This window comes from Nerophis ophidion, linkage group LG13, assembly GCF_033978795.1.
Source record: "Nerophis ophidion isolate RoL-2023_Sa linkage group LG13, RoL_Noph_v1.0, whole genome shotgun sequence".
NCBI classification, from domain to species: Eukaryota; Metazoa; Chordata; class Actinopteri; order Syngnathiformes; family Syngnathidae; genus Nerophis; species Nerophis ophidion.
In genome coordinates, this window is record NC_084623.1 from 48,001,101 (window position 1) to 48,024,210 (window position 23,110).

Below are 23,110 nucleotides of genomic sequence, written 5' to 3' on the forward strand. Positions count from 1 at the left end.
GATCCGAAAGAAAACACCAGATGATTTGTCTCCTAATATGTGCCAATTTGGGGTCCTTACACACACACGCCATAATAATCGTCATCGGCGATCACTCGAACGAGTATGACGATCCTCCTAATAGGGGGGTATCCCTTTATGGAGGATGCCTGTTTAACGTGGGGAGACTGGTGCACCACACGATCCTTGACAGATCCGGGTCAGGGTCCAGTGGCATGGAATCCAAAACAACCGGGGACCCTTTTCTGCTGCAGCCCTCTTCTGCCGTCGCAGCCGTTGTGACGCTCCATAGGGTTAGCGATCATCTTCCGCCTGTTCCACCGTTGAGGTCTTGGGTTGTTATTTCTCCATAACTGGGCCCACAAGGATTAGGGGGTGCCTTCTCCCGCCATCGCAGCCGTTGTGGTAGTTCTTACATCTATCTGCCGTTGAGTTCTTCACCATATCCCTGGCTAGGGGGCAGTCAGGTACTAGGCCAGGGGTCACCAACCTTTTTGAAACCAAAAGCTACTTCTTGGGTATTGATTAATGCGAAGGGCTAGCAGTTTGATACACACTTGAAAAAATTGCCAGAAATAACTATCCATCCATCCATTTTCTACCGCTTATTCCCTTTGGGGGTCGCGGGGGGCGCTGGCGCCTATCTCAGCTACAATCGGGCGGAAGGCGGGGTACACCCTGGACAAGTCGCCACCTCATCACAGGGCCAACACAGATAGACAGACAACATTCACACTCACATTCACACACTAGGGCCAATTTTTAGTGTTGCCAATCAACTTATCTCCAGGTGCATGTCTTTGGAAGTGGGAGGGGCCTATCCCCAGGCGCATGTCTTTGCCAGAAATAACCAATTTGCTCAATTTACCTTTAATAAATAAATCTATATATATATGTATAATAAATGGGTATTTCTGTCTGTCATTCCGTCGTACATTTTTTTTCTTTTTACGGAAGGTTTATATGTAGAGAATAAATGATGGGGGAAAAAAACACTTAATTGAACAGTTTAAAAGAGGAGAAAACAGGAAAAAATATATTATTAAATTTTGAAACACAGTTTATCTTCAATTTCGACTCTTTGAAAACATTTTAAAAAGAATTTATGGAACATCATTAGTATTTTTTTCTGATTAGGATTAATTTTAGAATTTTGATGACATGTTTTAAATAGGTTAAATCCTATCTGCATTTTGTTAGAATATATAACAAATTGGACCAAGCTATATTTCTAACAAAGACAAATCATTATTTCTTTTAGATTTTCCAGAACAGAAATTTTAAAAGAAATTCTAAAGACTTTGAAATAAGATTTAAATTTGATTCTAAAGATTTTCTAGATTTGCCAGAATATATATATTTTTAATTTTAATCATAATAAGTTTGAATAAATAATTCACAGATATTCTTCGTCAAAAAAACAGAAGCTAAAATGAAGAATTAAATTAAAATGTATTATTCTTTACAATACAAAAAATAAATGAACGGATCATTGATTTAAATTATAAGGAAAGAAGAGGAAGGAATTTAAAAGGTATGTGTTTAAAAATCCTAAAATCACTATTAAGGTTGTATTTTTTTCTCTAAAATTGTCTTTCTGAAAGTTATAAGAAGCAAAGTAAAAAAAATAAATGAATTTATTTAAACAAGTGAAGACCAAGGCTTTGAAATATTTTCTTGTATTTTCAAATTCTATTTGAGTTTTGTCTCTCTTAGACTTAAAAATGTTGAGCAAAGCGAGACCAGCTTGCTAGTAAATAAATACAATTTTAAAAATAGAGGCATCTCACTGGTAAGTGCTGCTATTTGAGCTATTTTTAGAACAGGCCAGCGAGCGACTCATCTGGTCCTTACGGGCTAGCTGATGCCCGCGGGCACCGCGTTGGTGACCCCTGTACTAGGCCTTTGCCAAGGGCCACCTGGGGTAACAGTAGTAAAGGGGTTAACCTCCTCGTGCTCCAAGACCCCATACAGGAGCCTCCACTGCCATAATAATACCTGTATGTCGAAGCACAGTACGTCTGACTATGGTAGCCATAATGCGCCGGCTAAAAGAGTCGTACTAAAACATTTTGAGGTTCCACCGCATATCAAAACAATCACTGTGCTTTTTAAAACCCACCATCCATTGGGAAGTTATCAGTGGAGGTCTACTACTTTTGAGTTTTGAGTACGCGTAGATCCCACGGAACATTTACAGCACGCCTACAAACTTGATATAGAGGACGGCCTGCTTGCTTCGTCCCGGCTACGACCTGCCTTGATGAGACATTAAAACAGTTAAATAAATGTAAGCAAGAAAAACAAGCCCTCCTTGAAGCTCGAGCAGAACCTGCATAATAATATTTTTTGTTCACGCTGTGATTTTATGACTAATGAGCTTATTCTCACCCAAGAAACTAACCGTTTTTTCACACTACATGATATAAAGGCATTACATGTACCGAACAGCGAAACTAATTCCTTTCAGAGCCTCCAGTGTGTTATACTTTAATGGTGTTTTTTTTTTTTTTTGGGCAGTTTGAAGGGGCAAAATACTTCACACAAAATGAGGAAACTAAGCTCAGGGCTGTGTTTTTTGGAGTTTTATTGTGAAAGAGCAGCCAGACTCAAATCAGGCAATGTGTTTGTCTCCTTCCCCAGGATGCTCTGCTGCAGCTGGCAGCGGTTGTCGACGCGCGCTCGCTGCGAGCGGCCCTCCGAGACAGCGTCCAGGCGCTGCTACCCAGCACGGTAATACCCACAAACTGCACACATGCATGCATTTTCTTCATACAACTAATAGTTTCCCATGGAATGATGAAGGTGATGATCGGACTGGAGGCTGTTTTTGTGAGTTTTCCAATTGCCCGGAGAAAGTTAATGTACACTATATTGCCAAAAATATCTGGCCACCCATCCAAATGATCAGAATCAGGTGTCTTAACCACTTGGCCCGGCCACAGGTGTATGAAATCTAGCACTTAAAGGGGAACATTATCACGATTTCAAAAAGGTTAAAAACAATAAAAATCAGTTCCCAGTGGCTTGTTTTATTTTTCGAAGTTTTTTTCAAAATTTTACGCCTCCCGGAATATCCCGAAAAACTGCTTCAAAGTGCCTGATTTTCACCATCGCTATATGCACCCGTCCATTTCCCTGTGACGTCATACAGGGCTGCCAATTCAAACAACATGGCGGTTACCACAGCAAGATATAGCGACATTAGCTCGGATTCAGACTCGTATTTCAGCGGCTTAAGCGATTCAACAGATTACGCATGTATTGAAACAGATGGTCGGAGTATGGAGGCAGATAGCGAAAACGAAATTGAAGAAGAAATTGAAGCTATTCGGCTATAGCATGGGTGTACCTAATGAAGTGGCCCATAGCATGGCTGCCTTATTAGCATCGCCGCTAAAATGTGCGGACCAAACGATCAGGACTTTCGCATCTTGAGACACTGGAGCAACTTAAATCCGTCGATTGGTAAGTGTTTGTTTCGCATTAAATGTGGGTATCTAGTTTCAAATGTACATACAGCTAGCGTAAATAGCATGTTAGCATCGATTATCATAGCATGTTAGCATCGATTAACTGGCAGTCATGCCGTGACCAAATATGTCCGATTAGCACATAAGTCAACAACATCAACAAAACTCACCATTGTGATTTCGTTGACTTAATCGTTGCAAATGCATCTGCAGGTTATCCATACATCTCTGTGCCATGTCTGTCTTAGCATCGCCGGCAGACACTCTGGCAAATTCAATGGGGGTCTGGCGGCAGATTTCTTGCCAGTGGTGCAACTTGAATCCCTCCCTGTTAGTGTTGTTACACCCTCCGACAACACACCGATGAGGCATGATGTCTCCGAGGTTCCAAAAAATAGTCGAAAAAACGGAAAATAACAGAGCTGAGACCCGGTGTTTGTGATGTGAAAATGAAAATGGCGGGTGTGTTACCTCGGTGACGTCACGTTCTGACGTCATTGCTAAAAGACCGATAAACAGAAAGCCGTTTAATTTACCAAAATTCACCCATTTACAGTTCGGAAATTGGTTAAAAAAATACATGGTCTTTTTTCTGCAACATCAAGGTATATATTGACGCTTGCATAGGTTTGGTGATAATGTTCCCCTTTAAGCATGGAGACTGTGTCTACAAACATTTGTGAAAGAATGGGCCGCTATCAGTGATTTCCAGCGTGGAACTGTCATAGGATGCCACCTGTGCAACAAATCCAGTCGTGAAATGTCTTTGCTCCTTAATATTCAACTGTCGGCTTTATTATAAGAGAATGGAAAAGTTTGGGAACAACAGCAACTCAGCCACAAAGTGGTAGGCCACCTAAACTGGGGTTAGATAGAAGTCAAAGAGGTCGCCGACTTTCTGCACACTCCAAACTTCATGTGACCTTCCAATTAGCCCACCTCCAGTACGCAGAGAGCTTCATGGAATGGGTTTCCATGGCCGAGCAGCTGCATCTAAGCCATACTTACCCAAGTTCAATGCAAAGCGTCGGATGCAGTGGTATAAAGCAGTGGTCCCCAACCTTTTTGTAGCTGCGGACCGGTCCACGCTTGATAATTTGTCCCGCGGCCCGGTGGGGGGGATTTATTTATTTTTTTTGTCATGAAAAAGGGAGGTTTTTTTGGTTGGTGCACTAATTGTAAGTGTTTCTTGTGTTTTTTATGTTGATTTAAAGGCCTACTGAAACCCACTACTACCGACCACGCAGTCTGATAGTTTATACATCAATGATGAAATATTAACATTGCAACACATGCCAATACGGTCGGTTAAGTTTACTAAATTACAAATTTAAATTTCCCGCGAAGTGTCGTGTTGAAAACGTTGCGGTATGATGACGCGTGCGTTTGAAGTCACCGGTTGTAGCGGACATTATTTTCCAGCCCGATCCAAGCTATAAGTAGTCTGCTATAATCGCATAATTACACAGTATTCTGGGCATCTGCGTTGCTGAATCTTTTGCAATTTGTTCAATTAATAATGGAGAAGTCAAAGTAGAAAGATGGAGGTGGGAAGCTTTTAGCCTTTAGCCACAAAAACACAGCCGGTGTTTCCTTGTTTAAAATTCCCGAAGATGAAGCTTTACTATGGATCAGAGCGGTCAAGCGAACATGGATCCCGACTACATTTCAACCGGCAGTTTTCGCTGAGAAAATTGTGGTAATAAGTCGCCTCTTACCGGAGACATCAGCGGAGCTTCCATCCTGCTGTAGCTGCTGTGACTTCCCTCAGAGACTCTGGCGTCAACACACCCGTGGCCACACCCCTCCGACTTTCAGGTACTATTTAATCTCACTAAAACACCAGCAACACAATGGGCAGATCAGGGATTTTCCAGAATTATCCTAGTAAATGTGTCTAATAGCATCTCAATCGCTCCCACTGCAATCGCCTTTTTTTTTTTTTTTTTTTTTTTTTTAAGTCCTTCACTCTAAATCTCCTCATCCACAAATCTTTCATCCTCGCTCAAATTAATAAGGAAATTGTCGCTTTCTTGGTCCGAATAGCTCTAGCTGCTGCTGGCTATGATTGTAAACAATGTGAGGATGTTAGGAGCCATACAATCCGTGACGTCACGCACACATCGTCTGCTACTTCCGGTACAGGCAAGGCTTTTTCATTAGCGACCAAAAGTTGTGAACTTTATCGTCGATATTCTCTACTAAATCCTTTCAGCAAAAATACGGCAATATCGCGAAATGATCAAGTATGACACATAGAATGGACCTGCTATCCCTGTTTGAATAAGAAAATCTCATTTCAGTAGGCCTTTAATAAAAATTAAAAAATTAAAATTTAATAAAAAAATAATTTAAAAAAAATTCTTCTGCGGCCCGGTGGTTGGGGACCACTGGTGTAAAGCATGTCGCCACTGGACTCGAGAGCAGGGGACACGCGTTCTCTGGAGCGATGAAACACTCCTTTCTATCTGGCTTTCTGATGGAAAGTCTGGGTTTGGAGGTTGCAAGGAGAACGGTACATTTCGGACTGCATTGTGCCGAGTGTGGAATTTGGTGGAGGAGGAATTATGGTGTGTGGTTGTTTGTCCGGTGTTGGGCTTGGCCTCTTAGTTCCAGTGAAAGGAACTTTGAATGCTCCAGGATACCAAAACATTTTGGACAATTCCATGAATGGGATCCTATGTGAGTCAAGGCAGGTGGCCAAATACTTTTGGCAATATAGAGTATTTTTAAGTATTTCTTAGCGTACTCACCAGAATACAAAAGGGAAAGGTTTTATGCTGCTAAAGAAGGGAAGAAGAAGGGAGAGAGAGACAGGAATTAGAGAGGAGCGACGGTGGGGTTTGGGCAAAATGTCCTGTGTCCTGGGATTTTGAGGAAAATGATCAATTATCTAATTGTGATGTTAGCTAACCAGGAATGTTTTGATGAAAAATTTGAGAGGCAATTACAATCGCAAAAGAAACCCATTTGAATTAGTGTTCCTGCATGGGTTCCCTCAGCGTAGTCCGACTAGCTTCCACCCCCAAAGACATGCACCTGGGAATAGGTTGATTGGCAACACTAAATTGGCCCTAGTGTGTGAATGTTGTCCGTCTATCTGTGTTGGCCCTGCGATGAGGTGGCGAATTGTCCCACCTACCGCCCGAATGCAGCTGAGATAGGCTCCAGCACCCCCAGCGACCCTGTACGGGACAAACGGTAGAAACTGGATATATGGATCTTCCCACATCACAGCAATCTTTGTCTTATTCGGAGAGAAGGGTTTGCAGTCATTTCTATCTTACTCCAAGAATGTATCAAGGCCATGAAAGTGTCTTTGTCATGATCCGATACTCGGATCATGACATATTCTGGTTTTGTTCTGTTTGTATATCACATCCTGTTTGGTTTTTGTCTTCCCTAGTTCCTGGTGGCACTTCCTGTTTTGTTACGTTGCTTAGTTACGTATTAGTGTCACCTGCCTTGTGCTGTCTACGCGCACCTGCCTCCTAATTTCTGTCCCTATTTAAGCCTGCCTTGGTTTGCCATTTGGCCTCGCAGTGTAAAACAACTTGCTTCGATGCAACAGGTGACTTCGCTATCCCTCATTGTGGTAATAGACTTTTTGAACTTGTTAGCTTCCACGCTATTCTTTCCTTTGTTTATTTCCCTAGCTCACATGCTAGCGTCTTCTGTTCTTTCTAGCTCACATGCTAGTTCTGTTAGTTTGTCTGTAGTGCCTTTGTGCAAGTATTTCTGTTCTTAGTTTGTTTTTGTAGTTAGAAATAAATCATCATTCCTGCCTTCACGCTGTGTCCATTATCCGCCTGCACCTCGAGAGAATGCAACCGCAATGCCAGCTAAACGTCGCAGTCTTATCTCTGACAAAACCAAGGCATTGGCAGTTAAGGACCACTACGAAAACATTTAGTTTATTTTTCGGACAGTACGGCGCACCGGATAATAAGGTTGTTTTTTTCGACATTTGATTCTTTCGTTGTGGGCTACATAACACGAAATGGTGGTCAAAATGTTACATAGATTATGTTTTACGGACCATTTTTCAGGCGTTTTTTTACCGTTTCTTCAGCAGGCGTCGTTTTGTGGGTGGTCTTATTTACATGGCTCCAATTCGACAGCATCTTCTCCCCGTTTTCTTTGTTGTACCTGTAGTTTTTTAGCGCTTCCATAGCGAGCCTACTGTCAGATATAAGTTAGAAAGTTCTTCACAACAAGATTATAGAGGAAAAAGAAGGAGCTTATTCACCACGGCGCAACTACAATGGCGGACGAACGCAAATTTTCGGGACTTATGCACATCCCAAATACACAACAGCAGGTACCAATAGGTAGGAGAAGTTGCTTTTACATAATATTGTGAAAAAAAACACCAAATAATGTGTCTCCTAATATGTGCCATTTTGGGGTCCTTATATACACACCATAATAATATCTGTATGTTAAAGCACTGTACATCTGACTATGGTAGCCGTAATGTTCCGGCTAAATGTTGCGGTGTTGCTTGCTTACGGGTCCATGCCATCCGTCCATCCATCCATTTCTACCGCTTGTCCCTTTATGGTTTGCGGGGGGTGCTGGAGCCTATCTCAGCTGCATTCGGGCGCTAGGCGGGGTACACCCTGGACAAGTCGCCACCTCATCGCAGTGCCAACACAGATACACAGACAACATTCACACTCACATTCACACACTAGGGCCAATTTAGTGTTGCCAATCAACTTATCCCCAGGTGCATGTCTTTGGAGGTGAGAGGAATCCGTAGTACCCGGAGGGAATCCACGCATTCACGGGGAGAACATGCAAACTCCACACAGAAAGATCCCGAGCCAGGGATTGAACCCAGGACTCCTCAAGACCTTCGTATTGTGAGGCACATGCACTAACCCTTGTTCCACCGTCCATGCCATCATCTTTTATTGAACAGGCGTCAACCTGCAGTCCACACGTATCTCTTATGTGTCACACTTATCACTACACCATGTACAGTATTCAAGGTCGGTAAGCACTGCCAGAATTAACGTGTCCATTGCGCGCACCGGGTTATAAGGCGCACTGTCGATTTTTGAGAACATTTTAAAATTTTAAGTGCGCCTTTTAGACCGAAAAATACTGTGTTGGAAAACATTTATGTACCTTTAAGTGAATTGCAATAGTGCTGTGCGGAAATCACATTCTGGGCTGTGTGTGACCTATCTCTTCTCCCTTTATGTCGCTCATTTAACAATGCACCATTGCTCTACCGAGTTGCATCATATGCTTCCCCCCCCCCCTCTAAACTGAGCCTACTCCCTCCCTTCCTATTGTGCACTCCTTATATACTTTGCTATTATTGTCACCTTTGAGATGCTGGAGCTTCTCAAATAAATGGCAAATGGGTCATACTCGTATAGCGCTTTTCTACCTTCAATGTACTCAAAGCGCTTTGACACTATTTCCATATTTACCCATTGACACACCGATGGCAGGAGCTGCCATGCAAGGCCCTAACCACGACCTATCAGGAGCAAGGGTGAAGTGCCTTGCTCAAGGACACAACAGACCCGACGAGGTTGGTAGAAGGTGGGGATCGAACCAGGAGCCCTCAGGTTTCTGGCACAACCACTCTTCCATCCGCGCCACGCCGTCCCCCCTAATAATAAGTCTAAAATAAACGACTTTGTTTGACTATTTTATTAGAAAACTTCCAATACAAGGCTTGCCCCCGACAGTTTGTTCGTGTTTTAGTTTTTTCCTCTGTGTGTGTAGTGTTTCCTGTCAGCGTTCCTATTTTGTTGGTTTCCTGTCTTTCTCCGTGAGCGCTGTTTCCCCTCAGCTGCCGCTGATTGGCGCCTGGCCACACCTGGTGTCAATCAGCCCGCTCCAATTTTTACCTGCTTTTGTCCTCCAGTCAGTGCTGGATTATTGTCGCTCCTGTCGTGTCGTGTCGTGTCTTTGCAGCGTAGCGGTAAGCTATATTTCGGTAGCTGTTTGTAGCTTACTGTTTTTTGTTCCCTGCTTCCAGTTTGTTTTTATACTAGAAATAACGACTTCTGTTTCCTGCTCGTTATCTTCTAGCTCCCATGCTGGCTCTTTTAGTTTGTTATCCGCCTTGTGCGCGCCTTTTTTAGTACCCTTTTTGTTTGTTCATGTCCTAGTATTTTAAATAAATCATGTTTCCTTACTCAATGCCTGCCTCCTTCTCTGCATCTCGGGGTTCGTCACAAACTAACTCTGACAGGCTGAAATTGTGGTTTGGACAAGAGATGACGAAAATATGAGTTCCGCCGTTACAAGTCCTCGTGATTATTACTAGTAAAAATGCTCCTGTGTGTCATTTCAGGTGTGTGTGTGCGTGTACACATTGGAGGGAAACTCCAGGCTGCTGTCTGACGACCCACCGCATGAGCTGCCACGGGAGGGGAAGATCAGGTGCGTTTTGTTGTTGTTTTGGTTTCCACATGCAGGACGCCACAGATGTTTGCTTTCGAGTGGAGGGACTGCTGTGTGCTGATTTGCCGCGGCTTTGTCAAGGGAGTTGGTGCCCTGAGAGGGGGGGGGGGGGGGGGTTGGGATAGGGAAGGGGTGTGATTATGAGGCTTTTTTAGCGCTTAATCTTGTCGCACGCTGCTGATCTTCCTAGCTGCCCGCACGCCATCAGGCTGCCTCTACACCCCCTCGGAACCATGAGACACATGTTATAGTGTCTCTTCCCCTACTTGATGCTCTACTTCCTCGCCGTCCTCCTCTGACGCGCCGCCCGCAGGGCTAATAGCTGGGGTGACAGCGGCGGGGGCTCCCACAGTGAGGCCCAGCCGTCCCATCTTAAGTGCTCTGTAGAAGCGTTCGCCACTGCCACAGCTGCGAAAAAAAACAAAACAAAAAAAGAAAAACAACGCTGCATTATTGATGAGTCCGTCTGTGTGTCAGACAAGAAATCGCTTTTTAATGACACCTCAGTGCGGCGCAAACGCCAGATTGCACACAACTAGACACAATTGCACAAGGTTGACAGGTGTGCATTGTACAGTATGCAGTATGTATACTGTACACCTGAGGTCACAGGACGGACAATTTATCTACAAACCCCTTTTCCATATGAGTTGGGAAATTGTGTTAGATGTAAATATAAAGGGAATACAATTATTTGCAAATCGTTGAATGCACTACAAAGACAAGATATTTGATGTTCAAACTCATAAACTTTATTTGTTTTTGTAAATAATAATTGACTTAGAATTTCATGGCTGCAACACGTGCCAAAGTAGTTGGGAAAGGGCATGTTCAACACTGTGTTACATCACCTTTTCTTTTAACAACACTCAATAAACGTTTGGGAACTGAGGAAACTAATTGTTGAAGCTTTGAAAATGGAATTATTTTCCATTCTTGTTTTATGTAGAGCTTTAGTCGTTCAACAGTCCGGGGTCTCCGCTGTCGTATTTTACGCTTCATAATGCGCCACACATTTTCGACGGGAGACAGGTATGGACTACAGGCGGGCCAGGAAAGTACCCGCACTCTTTTTTACGAAGCCACGCTGTTGTAGCACGGTATAGCTCGGTTGGTAGAGCGGCCGTGTCAGCAACTTGAGGGTTGCAGGTTCGATTCCCGCTTCCGCCATCCTAGTCACTGCCGTTGTGTCCTTGGGCAAGACACTTTACCCACCTGCTCCCAGTGTCACCCACACTGGTTTAAATGTAACTTAGATATTGAGTTTCACTATGTAAAGCGCTTTGAGTCACTAGAGAAAAGCGCTATATAAATATAATTCACTAATTCACTTCACTTGTCTTGCTGAAATAAGCAGGGGTATCCATGATAACGTTGCTTGGATGACAACATATGTTGCTCCAAAACCTGTATGGACCTTTCAGCATTAATGGTGCCTTCACAGATGTGTAAATTACCCATGCCTTGGGCACTAATACACCCCCATACCATCACAGATGCTGGCTTTTGAACTTTGCGCCTATAACAATCCGAATGGTTATTTTCCTCTTTGTTCTGTAGGACACCACGTCCTCTGTTTCCAAATATAATTTGAAATGTGGACTCATCAGACCACAGAACACCTTTCCACTTTGCATCAGTCCATCTTAGGTGAGCTCGGGCCCAGCCAAGCCGGCGGAGTTTCAGGATATTGTTGATAAATGGGTTTGGCTTTGCATAGTAGAGTTTTAACTTGCACTTACAGATGTAGCAACCAACTGTAGTTACTGACAGTGGTTTTATGAAGTGTTCCTGAGCCCATGTGGTGATATCCTTTACACACTGATGTCGGGTTTTTGATGCAGTACCACCTGAGGGATCCACGGTCACAAGCATTCAATGTTGATTTTCAGCCTTGCTGCTTACGTGCAGTGATTTCTCCAGATTCTCTGAACTTTTGATGATTTTACGGACCGTAGATGGTAAAATCCCTAAATTCCTTGCAATAGCTCGTTGAGAAATGTTGTTCTAAAACTGTTCGACAATTTACTTACAAAGTGGTGACCCTCACTCCATCCTTGTTTGTTAATTACTTAGCATTTCATGGAAGCTGCTTTTATACCCAATCATGGCACCCAACTGTTCCCAATTAGCCTGCACACCTGTGGGATGTTCCATATAAGTGTTTGATGAGCATTACTCAACTTTATCAGTATATATTGCCACCTTTCCCAACTTCTTTGTCACGTGTTGTTGGCTTCAAATGATTATTTGCACACAAAAAAAATGTTTATCAGTTTGAACATCAAATATGTTGTCTTTGTATAATATTCAACTAAATATGGGTTGAAAATTGTTTGCAAATCATTATATTCCGTTTATATTTACATCTGACACAATTTCCCAACTCATATGGAAACGGGGTTTGTATAATCTTAGAGAAAAATGTAATTTAAAATATTTGTACGCACGTACAACACTTAAGACCTTCAGTATATCAGTATGGGGAATCAAATGATGGAATGGATTAAGCGAAGCAATCAATTAATGTACTAGTATGATCCACTTCAAGAAACTCTTCAAACTTGAAGTGTTTACAAAGTACAAAGATGAAGAACCATGATAAACATTCTGAATGTATTTCATCCATTCATTCATTCTCAAAATAATCTTACTTATCTCATCATATGAAATATAACTTACTTCACCAATTGTTATTTATTTATTTTTATTGTGATTACTTATGGAGTATATTGTGAATAAATTGAGAAGAGGAAGTGAACAAAGGTTTTAGCAACTGCTATGTAGAAGAAAAGGGGTTGGATTAAATAAGCTCTGCTTCTTCCTACTTCTTTTCGAACATATTGAAAAGAGAAACTGGAAATTGTGAAGTATCATGTTGTATGCTTGCATGTTCGAAATAAACTCAAACTATATAACATTGGGTGCCAGTTTTACGATTAGCTACATTTCTCCATACAATAGATGAACAGCTGTGATAGATTTATATATTACTTAAAAGAGAACTGATTTTGTTTGATGAAATTCTACTCAAATATTTAATAAAGTCATAAACAAATAGGGCAACGAGAAAAGTATCCCACTATTCTCTTTTCTAAAGTAAATGTGCACAACAGATATGATCATCTACATCAACTATATGATCTGTCTGAGTGGCTGGACAGGGCACATTTTTAAAAAAATGAAACATTTAAAATCAAATTTTTATTTTATTTTTTAATCGTTAAGAATCGTTAAAAATAAGAATCGCGATTTCTTTGAATTTTTTTTTTTTTTTTTTTTTTTTTTTACAGTTTGGGTTATCTTTAGTAAAGATGAATACCAACTGATACGGTATCGATTCCAGGTACCTGGTAATCGATACCGCTACTCTAAGGTGCCAATATTGGGAACTTTTGTGTGTGTTAAAAAATATGAATTGTTTCTGATAATATATTGTTTTGTTTATGATTATCCATATATATATATATATATATATATATATATATATATATATATATATATATATATATATATTTACAAACCCCGTTTCCATATGAGTTGGGAAATTGTGTCAGATGTAAATATAAATGGAATACAATGATTTGCAAATTATTTTCAACCCATATTTAGTTGAATATGATACAAAGACAACATATATTTAGCCTCTTCATATACGTGTACATATATTAATATAATGAATATATAAGTTAAGTTAAGTTAAAGTACCAATGATTGTTACACACACACTAGGTGTGGCGAAATTATTCTTTGCATTTGACCCATCACGCTTTATCACCACCTGGGAGGTGAGAGGAGCAGTGAGCAGCAGCGGTGGCCGCGCCCGGGAATCATTTTTGGTGATGTATCCACCAATTCCAACCCTTGATGCTGAGTGTCAAGCATGGAGGTAATGGGTTCCATTTTTATAGTCTTTGGTATGACTCGGCTGGGGTTTGAACTCACAACCTACCGATCTCAGTGCGGACACTGTAATTATATAATTAATTGAATAGTATATTAACAGTATGTGAAAGTTCAACATCCACCTTGTTTACTTCGGTGAGGACCTTAAAGTTGTGTAATTAATCAGAAATATCAAGCCGCTAAAATGCGCAAAACATGCACGGGTGTGGAGTGTTTTGCATTTTTCCCATCATGCTTTTTAATGAATGGGTGTCTTTTTATAATATCCACAATGTTCAGTCACCATGTCTGTTGACATTTTGTCTTAGTTGGATTTATTTTATTTTTTTGCATCATGACTAAGGAAGGTTGTTTGCTTTGGGTCATATAAATAAATGCTGCCCATTCAGATCCTCATTTAAGGCCATTGACCAGAAAAAAAGGTTAGAATGATTATGTGTAAGTTATCACAAAAGTTTCCGTTTTTGGAAACATCCGACAAGCATACAGAGGCTGTCATTGTTGTACTAAGCCAAAGGCTTGTAAAATTCCATTTTGTACGATGGGAGAAGATGAGAGGGGTTATTTATTGTGATCCAAGACTTTCCCAAGCTCGATCCAGGACCAGCCCAAGCCCGAGGCATCTTTTTCTTTTCTGTTAATTTGACCGAAAACAATGGCTGTTTGCGTACCCCCCATTCCTTTAGAAACAGCTGTTGTTATGTAAACAGAGAAAAACCAAATCAAAAGAATTAAATTAAATGTTGTTTCTGTTTAATTCCTTGCTTCTTGTCATGTTTAATAGATGTTTTGAAAAAACTCTTGTTGTTTTCTAGAAAGTGACAAAATAGCAGCGTAAATAATTCTAGACTCTTAGAATAGATCTTTATTGTCAATGCAGAAGTATAACGAGATTGATTTTTTTTTTTTGGTACAAGTGAATGCAATGACTGCAATTGCCATGCGGGCAAGATTCCATCTTGTGGGCCAATTTGAAGACGAAGTTTGGACACCCCTGGTTTACGGTGTTTTCCATTTGTTTGTTGTTGCGCACTGAAAAGTGGTAGTACTGAAAGCGTTGTACTTATTACACACCGTCATACCATGATCTGGTATCGGATTGATATTGGTACAGGCCAAAACTCAAGGCTCCAATAAAAAAAAAAGCTGTGTGATGAGACCCCTAGTAAATAGATGGAGGGCTGGATAATGTTAACTATGTCAAATGTAAAGTCAGTAAAGTAAAAGAAAGCCAGTTTCCGGGGTTAAAGTTGAGGATGTCCACATCTTTTAATGAGCGTCGTATGAAAGGTTAAAAACTCGCAGACCCTTTTCACAGCTTGCTTTCCTCATTAATCTCGTCTCCTCCTCAGTCCGACGGCTTCTTGCTGCCGTTTCTGTCCGCCGCTCTAACAAGAACTCTCGCTCTGCAGGCACATTGGCAGCAGGAATGGTCCGAAGCAATTATTTCATGTTTTGCCCAGTCGGGGACAATTTCCACAATTTCTTTGATAACTATTTCCCACACTGTGTAGGGACGTCAGCCTGCTGTATCTACACAGATCCTCCTGACAGGCCCCAGACTTTTGGCTGCTGGGACTGAACCCAGCAAAGGATTTAGTCTTGCCTGCGCAAACAAATGACAGAAAATAAATCGAAGCCGTGAGTGGAAACTGATGAGTTTGTGTCAAGTTAAACGACATTTAGAGCACATTTACCGCATCATAAACAACTGTCGGTATAAAATGTGCTCATCCTTAAAGGTTAAATCTCCACACTACCGTTTAGTTCTGAGGTATGTACAAAACCCAAAACCAGTGAAGTTGGCACCTTGTGTAAACATGACATAAAAACAAAATACAATGATTTGCCAATCCTTTTCAAACTATATTCAATTAAATAGACTTCAAAGACAAGATACTTTACATTCTAACTGGAAAACTTTGATATTTTCTGCAAATATTAGCTCATTTGGAATTCAATGCCTGCAACATGTTTCATAAAAGCTGGCACAAGTGGCAAAAAAGACTGAGAAAGTTGAGGAATGCTCATCAAACGCTTATATGGAACATCCCACAGGTTAACGGGCTAATTGGGAACAGATGGGTGCCATGATTGGGGTAGGTATAGCTCAGTTGGTAGAGCGGCCATGCCAGCAAGTTGAGGGTTGCAGGTTCGATCCCCGCTTCCGCCATCCTAGTCACTGTCGTTGTGTCTTTGGGCAAGACACTTTACCCACCTGTTCCCAGTGCCACCCACACTAGTTTCAATGTAAAAATTAAAGCTGCAAGCAGCGTTGGTCGGGTCCGCTTTGGCTGCTGTCCCCGCGACTCAAGCCCTAGTGTTAGTCAAACCTACATAAAGGTTTTTGTTTCATGTCTCTACGACATTCCTAACAGAAGTTTTGATTTTGATTTCTAGGGTTTGGTTTTTTATTAAATGCCAATTTTTGCCAGTCCTGATGTGTGTGTAAAATTTGGTGAGTTTTGAAGCATGTTAAGGGGGTCAAATTACAGATCGGCGTTTCTGGATGTTGTTGATAAATGGCTTTCGCTTTGCATAGTAGAGCTCTAACCTGCACTTTGAAGCATTTTAAGGGGTTCAAATTACAGCTCAAAGAGGCAAAAATTAAATTTTTTAGGAAAATTTGCGCAGGGGTTCTTTGAAGGCGCGTAAAATCCAAACCGGAGCAGTAATCAAAACAAGAGGTTTTTGTTTCATGTCTCTACGACATTGCTAACGGAAGTTACAAGCAGTCACTTTTTTTATTCTTCCTAGGGGTCGCTAGCGCGCAATTTTGGTTTTTGGGGTTTGGTTGCTTAATAAGTTGGGAAGGTTTGCCAGACCGTCGTGTGTGTCAAATTTGGTGAGTTTTGAAGCATGTTTATGGGGTCAAATTAGGGTGCGAAGGTGCGGAATTATAATAAAGAATAATAATAATAATAATAAAACCTTACAGTTTCAATAGGGTCCTTTGGCCCATTGCAAAAGGACTCCTGTGGAGTCCTTTTGCAATGGGCCTGGCGGACCCTAATTAGATATTGGGTTTCTTTGAGTCACTAGAGAAAAAGCGCTATATAAATATAATTCACTTCACTTCACATGATTGGGTATAAAAGCAGCTTCCGTGAAATGCTCAGTCATTCACAAACAAAGATGGGGCGAGGGTCACCACTTTGTGAACAAATGCGTGAGCAAATTGTTTAAGAACAACATTTGTCAACCAGCTATTGCAAGAAATTCAGGGATTTTGCCATCTACGGTCCGTAATATCATCAAAAGGTTCAGAGGATCTGGAGAAATCACTGCAAGGCCATAAATCATCATTGAATGCTTGTGACCTTGGATCCCTCAGGCGGTACTGCATCAAAAACCGACATCGGTTTGTAAAAAATATCATCACATGGGCTCAGGGACACTCCAGAAAACCACTGTCCGTAACTACAGTTGGTCGCTTCATCTGCAAGTGCAAGTTAAAACTCGGAAGCCGTTAATCAACAACATCCAGAAAGGCCCGAGCTCATCTAAGATGGACTGATGCAACATGTAAAAGTGTTCTGTGGTCTGACGAGTCCACATTTCAAATTGTTTTTGGAAACTGTGGACGTGGTGTTCTCCCGTACAAAGAAGAAAAGGACCATCCGGATTGTTATAGGCTCAAATTTCAAAAGCCAGCATCTGTGATGGTATGGGGGTGTATTAGTGCCCAAGGCATGGGTAACTTACACGTCTGTGAAGGCACCATAAACGCTATAAGGTACATACATGTTTTGGAGCAACATATGTTGCCATCCAAGCAATGTTATCATGGACGCCCCTGCTTATTTCAGCAAGACAATACAAAGCCGTGTGTTACAACAGTGTGGCTTCATAGTAAAAGAGTGCAAGTACTAGACTGGCCTGCCTGTAGTCCAGACCTGTCTCCCATCGAAAAAGTGTGGGGCAATATGAAGCCTAAAATACCACAACAGAGACCCCGGACTGTTGAACAACTTAACAACAATGCTGTATAATAGACTGTATATATATATCATTCACATGTGAATAATGCTGTATAATAGACTGTATTTATATTATTCACATGTGAATAATGCTGTATAATTGACTGTATTTATATCATTCACATGTGAATAATGTTGTATAATAGACTGTATTTATATTATTCACATGTGAATAATGCTGTATAGTTGACTGTATTTATATCATTCACATGTGAATAATTCTGTATAATAGACTGTATTATTCCCATGTGAATAATGCTGTATAATAGACTGTATCTTTATTATTCACATGTGAATAATGCTGTATAATAGACTGTATGTCTATTATTCACATGTGAATAATACTGTATAATAGACTGTATTTACATTATTAACATGTGAATAATGCTGTATAATAGACTGTATTTATATTATTCACATGTGAATAACACTGTATGATAGACTGTATTTACATTATTCCCATGTGAATAATGCTGTATAATAGACTGTATCTCTATTATTCACATGTGAATAATACTGTATAATAGACTGTATTTACATTATTAACATGTGAATAATGCTGTATAATAGACTATTTACATTATCCACATGTGAATCACGCTGTATAATAGACTATTTATGTTATTCACATGTGAATAAGGCTGTATAATAGACTGTATCTATATTATTCACTAGTGTATAACACTGTATAATAGACTATGTTATTCACATGTGAATAACGCTGTATAATAGACGGTATTTATATTATTCACATGTGAATAAGGCTGTATAATAGACTATATTTATGGTATTCACATGTGAATAACGCTGTATAATATACTATTTACATTATTCACATGTAAATAACGCTGTATAATAGACTGCATTTATATTATTCAGATGTGAATAATGCTGTATAATTGACTATATTATTCACATGTGAATAATGCTGTATAATAGACTGTATTTATATTATTCACATGTGAATAACGCTGCATAATAGATTGCATTTACATTATTCACATGTGAATAATGCTGTATAATAGACTGTATTTACATTATTCACATGTGAATAATGCTGTATAATAGACTGTATTTACATTATTCACATGTGAATAATGCTGTATAATAGACAATTTATATTATTCACATGTGAATCACGCTGTATAATAGACTGTATTTACATTATTCACATGTGAATAACGCTGTATAATAGACTGCATTTATATTATTCACATGTCAATATTGCTGTATAATAGACTTTTTATATTATTCACATGTGAATAATGCTGTATAATAGACTGTATTTACCTTATTCACATGTAAAAAATACCTAAGTGTTTATTGTTTATTTTGAGTGAACTGTGGTGCTGAATTTCCCCCAGGGATCAATAAAGTACTTTCTACTCTTGTCTATTCTATTCTCTAAAAATAATAATATAACTGCCACGTACAGAATTGCTAAGAGAGGCGTAACATTTCCTTCTGCACACGAACACACCATTAGCGCTCATGTGTGTCTCGCTGATGGCCTTACAGTTACGCCTAATGAAGCCGCCAGTGTACATTGACTGTCATTAGCCATTAACGACGACACTATGACATCCGCCAGGTGCATCATCGACACTGCCACGTCTCACAATGGCTCGATTACAATCAAAACATTTATTCTTGTTGCCGGTAAGCGTGGGGATCTATTCGTGGCGCGGCTTGTAAACACACGGCCTTGCGCACTAAACAATGCACTTTTTTCCTTGTCCGATCCCCTTTATTTTGTCATTTGTTTACACTAAATTACAGTGGTGTTCCTTGGCCTCTGCTGACCAACCATTGGAGCTGTTTGCTATTTGCACTGGGAATTTACTCGGTAAAAGCGCTTTGACAACAGGCAATAAGCAAAGGTGACGCCCCCCCCCCCCCCCCTTTGTCAGCGTGGTCACCCTCGGCAATAATGCTTTAAGACCCAAACGGAAGAGACCGTACATTAGCCGGCTGGAATAAATGTGCACATTTGTGGCGTGTGAGTCATCGCTGCATTGCTGCCACGTATTAAATGGAGCCGGTGTGTGACAAATGTACCTGTGTTCATGGCGAGAAAGACTTTTTATTGCTCATTTCCATATTCATATGCAAGCTCTATGAAGCAGTGTTAACGTGCGGTATGGTATAAACAGTCATAGAGCGGCCCCCGCTTTAATAGATGAAGATGTGCTAAAGACGCTGTGTCCTAGATTTGTTTTGTTGTGTTTGGAAACAAATAACCACCTCTCCCCAAATAGACGCCTCCTTTTCTTTAACCGCTGGCAACGAAGTTGGAGTCTGGATTCATAGATGCTGTTGTAATGTGGCCCACCACCTCTTTTGTTTTATAGTCCACCACAGCATTTTTTGTGGCCCGCCTCTTTATTCCCACATCGTTTTATGTGGCTCGTCAAGTGACCTGTTTTACGCCACTCCTTCTTTGTCTCATTTTGTCCACCAAATATTTTGTACTGTGTGTGAATGCACAAAGCTGTGCAGATCATATTTTCTTTGGGTTTTTCCGGTTACTTGTGTTTTTCTGTTAGTGTTGGACTCTGCTTAGTTCCTGTTTATGCACCTCTGAGTTTGTTACCATAGCAACATATTACTTTCACCTGCCGCACACCTGTTTGTCAATCACTGACATTATTATTTAAGCCTGCCTTTGCCAGTTAGTCGGTCTGGTTTCTTTGTTTTTGCATCACGCGACTGCCACGTAAGTTTGTCTTGTCTCCAAGCCCCTGCTATTTGTCTTAGTCTGTGCTAAGTGTTAGCCTTAGCTTCGGTTTGTTTTCTGTTTTTGTACCAGTATTGTTATTTTATAATTAAATCAAGCTGCTACCTACATGTCCTGTCCGGTTTTCGGCCCTTTGCATCATGGGAGAACAAAAATCCCGCATCATCATGCGACCCGATCGTGACACAAAGGTGATCTTTGATGATGTTATCGTTTTGTGTTGAGTGCTAATCGGGCATATTTGGTCACTGCATGACTGCAAGCTAATCAATGCTAACATGCTATTTTGAGGCTAGTTGTATGTACATATTGCATCATTATGCCTCATTTTTGTTCTATTTGAGCTTTTTACTTAAGTGTATTTAGTTTATTTTTCCATGTTTCATGACACATTATCGGTATGAAATATTGGCTGCATTTCTGATTGTTTGTGCGGCATGTTGTTCCAGACCACAGCAAACGTTACCCAGCTTCCAGAGATTGTAATGAATCCATTAGAAGAAGACAGCCTGTCGTTTCTTTTAACGTGGACACACACATTTTTCCCTTTGCCATTCTAAGCCAATCATTTCCAGGAGTTATCTCACCCTCTTAGAAGTTTTAGTAATGTTTTCCAATGTTGTAAAAATGTGTAGAATAGATATTACATTTCAACATTTCTGTCAACGAAGATATGCGTCATTTTGATAGTAGGCTGATATAGCTGGCCCACCATTTTATTTTACATGGCCTGCCACATCATTTCAAGTTGTCTGCCACATCATTTTATGTGGTCTGCCACGTCATTTTATGTGGCCTGCCATATCATTTTACGTGTTCTGCCACATCCTTTTATGTGGTCTGCCACATAATTTAATGTGGTCTGCCACATCATTTTATGTGGTCCGCCACATCATTTTATGTGGTCCGCCACATAATTTTATGTGGTCCACCACACGGTCCATCACATCATTTGATGTGGTCCGCCTCATCATTTCATGTGGTCTGCCAAATCATTTCATGTGGTCTGCCCCATCATTTTATGTGGTCTGCCACAACAATTTATGTGGTGTGCCACATCATTTTACGTGATCTGCCACATCATTTTATGTGGTCCGACACATCATTTTACGTGGTCCACCACATCATTTTATGTGGTCCACCACATGGTCCATCACATCATTTTACGTGGTCTGCCCCATCATTTTACGTGGTCTGCCACAACAATTTATGTGGTCTTCCACATCATTTTATGTGGTCTGCCACATCATTTTATGTGGTCTGCCACATCATTTTATGTGGTCCGCCACATCATTTTATGTGGTCCGCCACATCATTTTATGTGGTCCGCCACATCATTTTATGTGGTCCGCCACATCATTTCACGTGGTCTGCCACATCATTTCACGTGGTCTGCCACATCATTTTACATGGTCTGTCACATCATTTCATGTGGTCTGCCACATCATTTCATGTGGTCTGCCACATCATTTCATGTGATCTGCCACATCATTTTATGTGATCCATCACATAATTTTTCGTGGCCTGCCACATCGTTTTACGTAGTCTACCACAACATTTTACATAGTCTGCCACATCATTTCACGTGGTCTGCCACATCATTTTATGTGGTCTGCCACAACCTTTTTATGTGATCCATCACATAATTTTTCGTGGCCTGCCACGTCATTTTATGTGGTCCACCACACGGTCCATCACATCATTTTATGTGGTCCTTCACATCATTTTATGTGGTCCACCACACGGTCCATCACATCATTTTATGTGGTCCTTCACATCATTTTATGTGGTCCACCACACGGTCCATCATATCATTTTATGTGGTCCGCCTCGTCATTTGTGTGGTCTGCCACATTATTTTATGTGGTCCACCACATTATTTTATGTGGTCCACCACATAGTTTTATGTGACTCTGCCACATCATTTTACGTGGCCCAACACATCATTTTATGTGGTCCGCCAAATCCTTTTACGGGGTCTGCCCCATCATTTTATGTGATCGACCAAATAATTTGACATTGCCCGCCATGTAGTCCCGCACATTATTTTATTCGGCCCGCCACGTGGTCTCCCACATTACTTTACTTTTCAGTGATCTGCCACGTCTTTTGTTTTGTGGTGGGCCATCTTATTCCCAGTTGTTTTCATGCGGTATGTGCAGCGACACCAGCGCACGTTTCTCCACCAGCAGCCAAGTCTTACGCAATCCAATATTCCAATGAATAACAGAGTGAACTCTCTTCTCCCAGGAGCGTTGTTGACCAGCTGAAGCGATGCCAGTGTGCAGGCTTTCCATCGTCGGAACTCCCAGAAAAATACAGAAGCTACCTTGCAACGCCGCTGACGGCACACCAAAGAGGTCTGTGGGGATGTATTGGACATGGACTAAGTGTTTGCAATCATGCTTGAGACCAAAAAATGATTCGTTCAAAATCGATCTTTGGACAAGTTTTTTGAAAAGTTGACTAATCCAAACTATTAATTTGAAAACATAGATATTGTATTTGCTGAAACTACACTCTTCCGATAACGATATATATATATATATGCCAATATATTATTTGTTTGGTTGTCACAATTA

At 40.8% G+C, this 23,110-nt stretch overlaps 1 protein-coding gene across 3 annotated transcripts in view; it reads left to right on the top strand.

Moving 5' to 3' along the window:
• The window catches only part of LOC133564667 (cGMP-dependent 3',5'-cyclic phosphodiesterase), a 495,045-nt gene that overhangs the window by 403,399 nt on the left and 68,536 nt on the right, over window positions 1-23,110 (top strand). For all 3 annotated transcript variants that reach the window (XM_061919132.1, XM_061919134.1, XM_061919133.1), the window contains exons 3-5: window positions 2,644-2,733; window positions 9,796-9,884; window positions 22,779-22,888. In XM_061919132.1, the coding sequence (XP_061775116.1) occupies window positions 2,644-2,733; window positions 9,796-9,884; window positions 22,779-22,888 (289 nt within the window). The remainder of the gene's footprint in view (window positions 1-2,643; window positions 2,734-9,795; window positions 9,885-22,778; window positions 22,889-23,110) is intronic.